Raw genomic sequence first — 10974 nt, 5'->3', positions numbered from 1 at the left:
ATGTAGTTATGCAATTGGGATTATTTTTACAAAATTCAAAATAGCTACAAAGGAAGAGTATTAAACTGGACCCTGGTGCAGGTAAGTGTTCAAAGATGAAGAAAAGAGTGTCATCCAATCTTTAATACAAATGAGTGGAGCTACAAAGGGAAACAGATTGTGTATATGTGGATAACTACTCACCAAGAAGCACATGGGGAGAAGGGAAGAAGTCCAAAAAAGAGAAGGATCCTGGAAGATAATGCATACAGTGAAGGGCCAGTTAAGGATTAAAAAAACAAACAAAACAGCTAAAAATGGCAATATATAACTATGGAAGAATTGAGGGTGAGCACCTGAGTTAGCAAGACTGATACTGCACTGTCTTAACAAGCACCAATCAATCAATGTGGCAGAAAAAGACCCCAAAAAACCCAATTCTTTATTAGGCAAAATTATCCTAAGGACTGATATTGGTAATTTATAGTCAATAATCTTCAGGGCATTTCCTTACATTATCTTGACAAGATTAAAATGTCTATTTGCTAAAAACCTACATTTAATTTGGAGAACTCTTATCAAAGGTAATGCTGCCATAGGAAATTGGAGGAATCAGTAATGTTCCCATCACTTGTTTGGAGTATGTTATTCTAATAGTTTGTGATTATCTTGAACTGACAATTACATATTCACTTCGGTGGGGGAAAGAGTTATAGGACCACAGTCTTCTCATTTTTGTAAGTGCATATTCCTTTGTTGCACTTGTTTTGACTATTAAGGTATCTAATTTAGAAATGGTCGTTTTATGGAAAAATTGGAAAATTTTAATAATAGTTAAGTAGCATAATTGAGCTAATATTTTACTTAATTTATGTTGAACTGTCACTAACAGAAAGTTTTTGATTATTATGTTTTTATTTACCAAAATAAAAACTGTATTAAATGAAAGTTTAGAGAGTCAGCAGAAGAAAACAATTAAATGAAAGTTTAATTATAAGAAGAAAACACTTCATTATTATGGTTATACAATCATTTCTCATTTTTAAGGATAATTTGTCCCAGAGTCTAGCCACAGTACAGCCTCAGTCAGATGTTATAACTTCAGTTGTGTGAAAATGTGATTGTTGATTCACCCATTTTTCTACTTGTCTTTTATGATGCTGTTCAAAGATCCCTTTTTTCCATCCGAGGCTATTGTCTCCTTTTTGTACCTGCCCCTTCTATAACAATGCTGTGGGACTTATCACAGTACACTTCCACTAACAACCTCAGATTTTGCTATCTCTGTACTCAGTGAACATTAGGCGCTCAAGGCGTGTGTTGAATCAGTGGTCAATCAATCAGTCTAATAAAAATAAAGGTCCAGGAGATATAAATCACCACATCATTTCCCCCCGAACAATCATGTATCTTGTAATATGTTTGGGCAGTTTTATATATTGGGCTGCCAAGCAAATATTTCAGAAAGGGCTTCGATAGGAAAATCATTTCATAAGTTGAAAATAAGAATTTTTATTCGCTGAGCCATGAAACCCCATGTAGTGCAGAAAAGGACTTCGTAATTGTTAACACATTACACACAGCGGGAAAGAGACCTGAAGATGCTGGGTCTGCCTTGCTCACCACGTTATAAAATAACCCAGCGCAGAGTGGCTCTTTTATTCGCCAACATAGGCCCATATCCGACATGATGACTACGCGTAACATTAACAAAGACCTGCTGAGTGAATGAACGCACTAGGCGAGCCCAGACGCTAGAGCCTGAGTGTGTATTTTGGGAGTCACACTGGGGACCATTTCTGAAAGCATATGACCCTGGTCACTTGACTTCCCCAGTAAAAGTGCTTTACTGCTCCAGGGCAAGCTGGAACCTGGCCCGGCTATCTTTCGAGGGCTGAAAGCTAACGTTTAGTCAGGACACGAACTGAGGAGGTCAGAGCGGTCAAACAGTGCGATGACATCGAAGACGACTTCCACGCGCTTACTGACACCAAACTACAGAGCGTGTCAGCACTACCCACTGCGGCTGTGGCACTGACAGAACCACCGCCCCCGCCGACGCATGACTCCTGAGTCCCGGCGTCTTCCGCGCCGAACTACAGCTCCCGGCATGCACTGCAGTGTCCGTTTCCCCCTCCCCCCCGGGAGGCGGGGCCCTGGGGACAGGTCGGTGCGCTGCCAGTCCCGCGGGTCCTCACAGTCCCTTCCGTTGTGGCTCTCTCTCCAACCCTGGACCGGGTATTTCCGGGGCTCCAGGACTGCCGCTCGTCCGGCGTGCTGCCACCCTTTCAGGAATCGCCCGGGAGGGCATCCCACCCGACTTTCCGTCAGGCTTCCGCGGCCGGCGCTCCCTCAGTGACGGAATGAAGGGGGTGGGCATTCTGGCTCGGGAGGACCCCGCCGCGGCCCCGGAAGCGCCTCGTCCCGGGCAGTGTTGGCGGCGGTCGCCGTGATGTTTGCGGGGTTGGGCGGCTGACCGCCGGGATAGGAGCGGCCCCAGTGCCCCAGATCTCGGTGGCCGCTGCTGGAGCGCGGCTTGCGCCATGGCCACCTCTGCCGCCTCCTCAGAGCATTTCGAGAAACTTCACGAGATCTTCCGCGGCCTCCATGAAGACCTGCGAGGGGTGCCGGAGCGGCTCCTGGGGACGGCAGGGACAGGTGAGGCGAGGGCGGGACGAGCCATAGGGAACTCGGCCCCGCGCGTGCCTAGGGAATAAGAGCCCCGCCCCCTAGGGTTGGGTGGGTCTCGGCGCTCAAGATTTCCCTGCTGCCACTTGAGGGTGCTCTGGGATGAACCTCTGAGTGTTGTCTCCTAGGGATTCTCCCTCTAGATCCTACTGTAGCCGTCAAAATTTTGTCTCGTTTTCACCCTGGCAAGAAGAGCATAGGAGACCTTAAATCTGAGGCCCTATATTTCAGTAAAATTGGTTTCTTTCGTAACTGTCTGTATATTTTGCTTTATGCATTTAAAAGCATTATCAAGATAAGTCCATAGTTCTTACCAGACTGGCAAAGGATCTGTAGCATCAAAAAGGCTAAGAAGCCAAAGGAAAAACAACTTTGGGGTTGGTAGATTACCAGGTTTGGGGAGGGGGTGGTCTTTAAAATCGGGATTGTGAGTTTAGTTGGGGTCGCCTTATGAATTTTTTTATGCTTAAACTGTTTCCTGTCCCTTGATTTCAAAATTCAGGTTGCTGCAAGCTTTGCGTGGAGGAGTTAGTTTTCCAGTTAAATCTCTAGGCAGACCTGCCAGGTTCTTTGCCACTCAGAACAAATAGATCTTGATGTCAAGGCTGATAAGACTTTGTTTTGTTGTTTTTACTTAAGGGTCAGAGCTTGAGTGTTTGCTCCGCGAATTTCCTGGTCATGTGAGTTGAATGACTCTGATGAGAATGCCAGAGAATGTTGAACATATTGAGAGAGACTGCTGTGTTCCAGGCACTGTCCTAAATGCTGGTAATATTGCAAATTATTGCAGTGAGGAGACTTACAAATCCTTGTTGTAGTGGGTTGATGATGTATAAATATTAAGAGGAAAGTAATGCAGGGCAAAGGAATGCAAGGGAGGACACTAATATTAAATAGGGTGGCTGTGAAAGGCTTCTTTGAGAAGGTGGCATTTGAGCGAAGACTTGGATGAATTAAGAGAGTAAACCATGTGAAAATTTGGGAGAAGTGAGTCTGAGGAGGACAGAATAGCATTGCAAATGTCCTTAAGCAGGTATGAACTTGGTAGGTTCTAGAAAGAGCAAGAAGGCCAGTGTGAAATGAGCAAAGGAGACAGTGGTAGCAGATGAGGCTACAGAGAGGTAGGCAGGACCAGATCACGTGTGGACTTATAGACCCTAGTTCACGTGTGGACTTAATAGACCCTAGTGAAAGATTCGCACTTTTTTCTAAACGTGATGGGATGTACTTAACAGGGTATTAAATTTTTTTTTAATTTATTCATTTGATAGAGATAGAGCATGAGCAGGGAGAGAGGAGAGGGAGAGGGAGAAGTGGACTCCCCGCTGATCCGGGAGCCCGACCTGGGGCTCGATCCCAGAACCCTGGGATCGGATCATGACCTACCTGAGCCAAAGGCAGAAACTTAACCATCTGAGCCACCCAGGCGCCCCACTTAACAGGGTATTGAGCAAGAGAGTGATGGGATCTGATTTACATGGTTGAAAATTAGACTGTTTTTTCAGCTCGTTGCTGAATTAAATTTTGCAGTGTTCATTACTGGAAGAGTAAATAGTGCAAAAGTGTATTCCATTTTGAAAAATAGAAAACTGAGTTATATTCACTTTTATCGCCTACCTGCCCTTCTCATTGCTCCAATGAGGTATGAATATCTACCCAAGCGCAAAATACTCTTAATACAAGTTGCTGGAAACAGACTTTGTTGTTTAACGCATAAGTAAATACATTGTACACATAGCCATAGGTTACAATAAGAATTTCAACAGCTCTGGGGCGCCTGGGTGGCTCAGTTGGTTAAGAGACTGCCTTCAGCTCAGGTCATGATCCCGGAGTCCCGGGATCGAGTCCCGCATCAGGCTCCCTGCTCAGCAGGGAGTCTGCTTCTCCCTCTGACCCTACCCCCTCTTGGGCGCTCTCTCTCTCTCACTCTCTCTCTCTCTCAAATAAATAAATAAATCTTTAAAAAAAAAAAAGAATTTCAACAGCTTTCAGTCTCTGCTCACTACTTTGTTCATACTGTTCAATAAATATTTGTTGAATAAATTGAATTTAGCTGAGAGAACATACAGTGCATCTCTGAATCCTTTTTTTCTAATTCTGAGATTACTTCATACACTTTCCAGAATTTTAATTTCCATCATGAATCATTAGGTTCTAAGTAATGTACATAACACAGCTCTTGCATTTAGCTTATGTTCTGTATCAGTCACTGTCCTGGGCCCTGAGGAGTTTCAAGAGTTCTTGCCTTAAATGGGACCAAATTTACAACAAAATTTGTGATAGGTCCTAAGATAGTTTTGAGACCATAAAGAAAAGGCTTACTTGGGTGTTAGGGGAGGGATGTTTTGCAGAAAGGAGAACTGAGTATAAGGGGTTCAGTGGGAGTTTGCCAGACAGGGGAAATGGGAAGAAGGAACAACAGAATAGAAAGTTGAATACTTACAACCATGACTGGAGCTTAGGGTGTGTGTGGGAGGATAATAGTAGATGAGCAAAGTGAGACACAGCCAGATTGTGAAGGGACCTGTATATCTCATTAAGACATTTGGGCTTCTCACAAAGTACTTGACATATAAGAACAAAAAATTTGTTTATCTGTCAAATATTTATTGAGCACCTATTATGCAGCGTTCCCTGAGCTAGGCGCAGAAATACAGTAGTCAAAGACACAGACAGTCTGCTCCTATGAAATGTACAGTGCAGAAGAGAAAACTTAAAGCAAATATTTGTTTAACTTTAATTCATCAAATATTCACTGAATATTTACTGTAGGTCAAAAGCAAATAATTACCCAAGTATCTTTCTGATTATAATTGTGATCATTGTTCTGGATAAACAAAGTACCTTTATGAAAAAAAAAGACATTTGGGCTTGATATGAAGAATCAGTAAAGAATTTTAAGCAGCTAACTAATATGGTCAGATTTTATTTTACAAGGAGAATGCTGGTGGCTGAATAGAGGATGAAGGAGAGGCATAAGACTCTGGATATAGTGGACCATGTTAGGAGCCTTTGTGGCAATTGTCTGGGTAACATGGGAATGTAGAGAGTCCCAAGTCCAATTTCTAAGGCAGAAATTAACCAGACTGATTGGACATGGGGAGTAAGAGAAAAAGATTCAAGGGTGTCTGCATTTTCTCACTTGGTCATTTGAGTGGATGATAAACTTAAATAAGAAATATAAAAGAAACGGGCTTATTTGGGTTGTAGATGAAAGCATCAGGGTGCTTATAGAATAGAGAGCATAATGTATATCCAGTCTAGCCTGACAAAGTATTTCTTCTCTTGCCATTAAAAGTACCATTTATGAAGAAGATATTATGTGAATTGAGAGGCAATATAATATTTAACAGCAAGGATTCTAGAAACAGACTGCCTGGGTTCAAATCCTGGATCCATCTCTTAGTAGCTATGTGACCTTGGATAACTTACTTCAACCTAACTAGTTTCTCTCTGCAAAATGAAGGTAAATCATAGTATTTATTTCATAGGGGTTTTGTGAGGATTAAATTAGTTAATATATGTAAAGCCCTTAGAATACTGCCTGACAAGAGCCATTTGCCACTGTTATTCTTGTTTGGGAAATTGGATATTTTATTTAAATAAAACGTAATACCAGCTCTGTATGCAGCTATTATGTTGCTCTACTTTTGCTTTTTTCCTAGAGCACTTATCTTCTAACGTACTAGACACTTTATGTATTTCTGATGTTTATAGTATATTATTTGTCTACCTTTCACTAGAACAGTGGTTTTCAAAGTATGATCCCTGAAACACTAGCATCAGGAACTCTAGAAATGCAAATTATTAGGTCCCACCAAAGGTTTACTGAATTATTAACTGTTTTAACATCCATCCGGGGGATTTCTGATTCATGTCAAGTTTGAAAGCAACTGAGCAAAAACCAAGCTCTATGTTTTCTCCACATCCTTGTTAGCACTTGTTATTTCTTGTCTTTTAATAATAGCCATCCTCTAACAGGTATGAGGTAGTATCTCATTGTGATTTGATTTGCATTTCCCTGATGATTGTGATGTTGAGTACCTTTTTTTGTACTGTTGGCCATCTGTATGACTTCTTTGGAAAAAATGTTTACACAGATCTTCCACCCATTTTTTAATCAGATTGTTTGGGGTTTTTTTCTCTTGAGTTGTATGAATTATTTATATATTTTGGATATTAATCCATTATCAAATATATGATTTGCAAATCTTTTCTCCCATTTGGTAAATTGCCTTTTTATTTTGTTGTTGGTTTCCTCTGCTGTGCAGAAGCTTTTTAGTTTGGTTGTAGTCCCACTTGTTTATTTTTGCTTTTGTTACCTTTTGGTTGTCAAATCTAAAAAATCATCACCAAGACTGATGTTGAGGAACTCTTGTGTTTTCTTCTAGGAGTTTTATGGTTTCAGGTCTTACAGTCAAGTCTTAGGTCCATTTTGAGTTAATTTTTGTATATGTTGTAAGATAGTGATCCATTTCTAATCTTTTGCATTTTTCTGTAAAGTTTTCTCAAAACTGTTTATTGAAGAGATTGTCTTTTCCTGTGAGGTAACAGAAATATATATAGATGTATTGGTCTCTGTCCCTGGTTCTTGCACAGAGCTCCTAAAATCCTTGTAATTTCCTAAGTGATAAGAACACTAGGAGCATCTTTTGTTCTAATGAGATGACTCTGAATGGCCTCCTAGATGGGGACTGGTCACCAGAACAACCCAGAAGCTTGGATTTTCAGCCCTACCCCTTGTCCTCCAGGGAGGGAAGAGGAGGTGAAAATGGAGCTACTAATTGATCATGCCTTCCGAGGAAGCCCTCATAAAATCCCAGTAGTATATGGGGTTCAGGGAGCTTCCAGGGGGGTGAACATATCCATACCTGGAGGGTGATGCACCCTAACTCCACAGGAACAGAAGCTCCTGCACTCAGGACCCTCCCAGACCTCACCCTGTGTATCTCTTTATCTGGTTGTTCATCTGTATTCTTTATCATAACCCTTAATAAATTGGTAAATGTAAGTAAGCATTTCCCTGAATTCTGTGAGCATATCTTACAAGTTAATTGAACCTGAGGAGTGGGTCATAAGAACTGTCAATTTGTAGCCTAATTGGACAGGCATTGTGGGTAACCTGGGGACTTACTACTTGTGACTGACATTAAAAGTGTGTCTTTGGGGCGGGGGGCAGTCTTGTGAGACTGAGCCCTTAACCTGTGGAATCTGATGCTGTCTCCATGTAGATAGTGTCCGAATTGAGTTGAACTATGGACACCCAATTGGTGTTGCAGAGAATTGTTTGGTGTGGAGAAAAACCTCCATACATTTGGTGACCAGAAGTGAAGTGTTCTGTATGCGTAGTAAAGGAGAAACACAAGAAACACACACACAGGAGGAAGGACTGGGTTTTTCTCTATAAAGGAGAGAAAGACACAGGAAGGGGAAAGACTGAGTTTTCCTACTGTAGTTCCCCGTTGTATATTCTTGACTCCTTTATTGTAAGTTAATTGACCATGTGTGTATGTTTATTTCTAGGCTCTGTATTCTGTTCCATTGATTTTTGCATCTGTTTTTATGCCAGTACCCTACTGTTCTGATTACTATAGCTTTGTAATATCAGGAAGCATGATACTTCCAGCTTAGTTCCAATTGGGGTCTTTTGTGGTTCCATACAAATTTTTGGATTGATTGTTCTATTTCTGTGAGAAATGCTGTTGGGATTTTGATAGGGATTGCAGTCTGTAGATTGTTTTGGGTAGTATGGGCCTTTTTTTTAACAGTACTAATTTTTCCGATCCATTAGCATGGAATATCTTGACGCTGATTTGTGTCTTCAGTTTCTTTCATCAGTGTCTTGTCGTTTTCAGAGTACATGTCTTTAACTTCCTTGGTTAAATTTGGTGTTTTATTCTTTTTCTTTTTAAGATTTTATTTATTATTTATTTGAGAGAGAGAGTGAGCTAGAGAGAGAACAAAAACAGGGGTAGAGGCAGAGGGAGAGGGAGAGGCAGACTCCCCACTAAGCAGGGAGCCTGATGCGGGGCTCAGTCCTGGGACTCGAGGATCATAACCTGAGCCAAAGGCAGACCCTTAATCGATTGAGCCACCCAGGCTCCCTAGTGTTTTATTCTTTTTGTTGCAATTGTAAATGGCATTGTTTTCTTAATTTCTCCTTCTGATAGTTTATTGTTAGTGTATAGAAATGCAATCAGTGGGGGTGCCTGGGTGGCTCAGTCGTTAAATATCTGCCTTCGGCTCAGGTCATGATCTCAGGGTCCTGGGATCGAGCCCTGCATCATGCTCCCTGCTCAGCAGAAAGCCTGCTTCTCCCTCTCCCACTCCCCCTGCTTGTGTTCCCTGTCTCGCTGTGTCTCTCTCTGTCAAATAAATAAAATCTTAAAAAAAAAATGCAATCAATATATGTATATTGATCTGCAGCTTTACTGAATTTGTTTATTAAGTCTAACAATTTTTTTGGTGGCGTCTTTAGGGTTTTCTGTGTATGATATGCCATCTGCAAATAGTGATGGAATTTACTTCTTCCTTTCCAATTTGGATGCCTTTTCATATCTTTTTCTTGCTAATTGCTCTGGCTAGGACTTCAACACTATGTTGAATAAAAATGGTGAGAGTGGGTGGGCATCCTTGTCTTGTTCTTGATCATAGAGGGAAACCTTTGAACTTTATAATAGTCACCAGTTAGCTGTGGGATTGTCACATATGGCCTTTATTTTGTTGATGTATGTTCCTTCTGTATCCAGTTTGTTGAGATTTTGTATAAGTGGATGTTGAATTTTGTCAAAATCAAAAAGCAAATAGATGCTTTTTCTGCATCTGTTGAGCTGATCATATGATTTTTATCCTTCATTTTGTTAATGTGGTGTATCATATTGATTTGTGTATACTGAACCATCCATGCATCCCTGGAGTAAATCCCATTTGATCATGATGTATGATCCTTTAATGTATTATTGAATTTGGTTTGATAATTTTGTTCAGGATTTTTGCATCTGTGTTCATCAGGGATATTGGCCTTTAGTTTTTGTGGTGTCCCTTGTCTTGTTTTGGTATTGCCATAATGCTGGCCTCATAAAAGTTTGGAAGTGTTCCCTTATCTATCACAAGCTCTATCTTTTGTCTGTTTTGTTTATTATGTATCCTAAGCACCTAGAATAGTGCCTCGTATATACCAGGTGTTCCATAAGTATTTGTTGAATGCTTGTATAAATACCATGAATTGTTAGGGAGAAACTATTAATAATATATGATTGGGTGTTGAAACTGAGTGTAATTTTATTTTTATTCTACCATGTTTTCCACATTTTTATAACTTTTTAAATTTTTTAAAAAGATTTATTTATTTTAGAGAGAGTTTGCATGCAAGGGGAGGGATAGAGAGAATCTTAAGCAGACTCCACGCTGAACGCAGAGCCCAAGGCATGGCTCAATCCCACAACCCTGAAGATCACGACCTGAGCTGAAACTAAGAGTCAGTTGCCTAACTGCGCCACCAAGGCACCCCTTCATCACTTTTAAAATGGGTATCTACACCTATTAAAACAAAAGATAGGATAACAGACAAAATGTGTCTCTTTTTTAGGAAGTTTGTATGGCAGTGACAGTCTGTTAGCATATGTGATTATTAATCCATTTAATATTATAATAAGCACAGCCGTAATTTCTAGGGGTTTTTTGCTAATTTCTGGTTTTAGTTTTGCAGCATCTGAAGAGGTCTCTCCAGATACCTCAGAATGCTGTAAATTATTATTCAGATAATACAATAAATGCCTATCATCATGTTCTAGTTTTGGTTTTATAGCAACTGAAGGAAGCTCCGAATGTGTTAATGAGTGTTGTAAAATGATTGAAAGCTTTCAGTTTTAATTCACTCAAATTTTGGTATGTGTCTACGGGACCCCATTATTTTGGGAACCAGCAGAATAATCACCATGGATAATCATATGCAACTGGTTGGTTAACACCAATTACTCATTGGCTGAAGAATTAATTTTTCTGACACTCTTCATATTCTTTGGTGAATTTTGTTTTTGCTCATAGTTCTCTCCTATCTAAGGATTTACTTTAAAAAATAATGATAGTTACTATTTATGAAACTCTTAATATGCCTAACATTTACTAAGTGCTTATTATGTGTGTTATCTTTTAACCCTTTCAAACAACCCTACAAGGTCGGTACTGTTATATTTCTTACAGATAAGGAAACAGGGATCCAATACAGGCATATCTTGTTTTATTGCACTTCACTTCATTGTGCCTCTCAAATATTGCATTTTTTACAAATTGAAGCTTTGTAGCAAC

General features: G+C 40.4%; 1 protein-coding gene across 8 annotated transcripts in view; it reads left to right on the top strand.

The window, feature by feature from the left end:
• Positions 1-2186: 2186 nt before the first annotated feature.
• Positions 2187-10974, top strand: part of VTI1B (vesicle transport through interaction with t-SNAREs 1B) — a 78895-nt gene continuing 70107 nt past the window's right edge. For 2 of the 8 annotated variants that reach the window (XM_073895403.1, XM_025869831.2), the window contains exon 1: positions 2195-2637. In XM_073895403.1, the coding sequence (XP_073751504.1) occupies positions 2523-2637 (115 nt within the window). In that variant the 5' untranslated portion in view covers positions 2195-2522. Of the gene's footprint in view, positions 2638-10974 lie in introns of all 8 variants that reach the window. The other 6 variants (XM_073895402.1, XM_073895401.1, XM_073895404.1 and 3 more) reach the window with 6 other exon arrangements.

Source organism: Callorhinus ursinus, unplaced genomic scaffold, assembly GCF_003265705.2.
Source record: "Callorhinus ursinus isolate GAN/ISIS: 27379988/994484 unplaced genomic scaffold, GSC_fseal_2.0 scaffold8, whole genome shotgun sequence".
Classification (NCBI taxonomy): Eukaryota; Metazoa; Chordata; class Mammalia; order Carnivora; family Otariidae; genus Callorhinus; species Callorhinus ursinus.
This window is presented reverse-complemented; position numbering and strand designations above follow the sequence as displayed.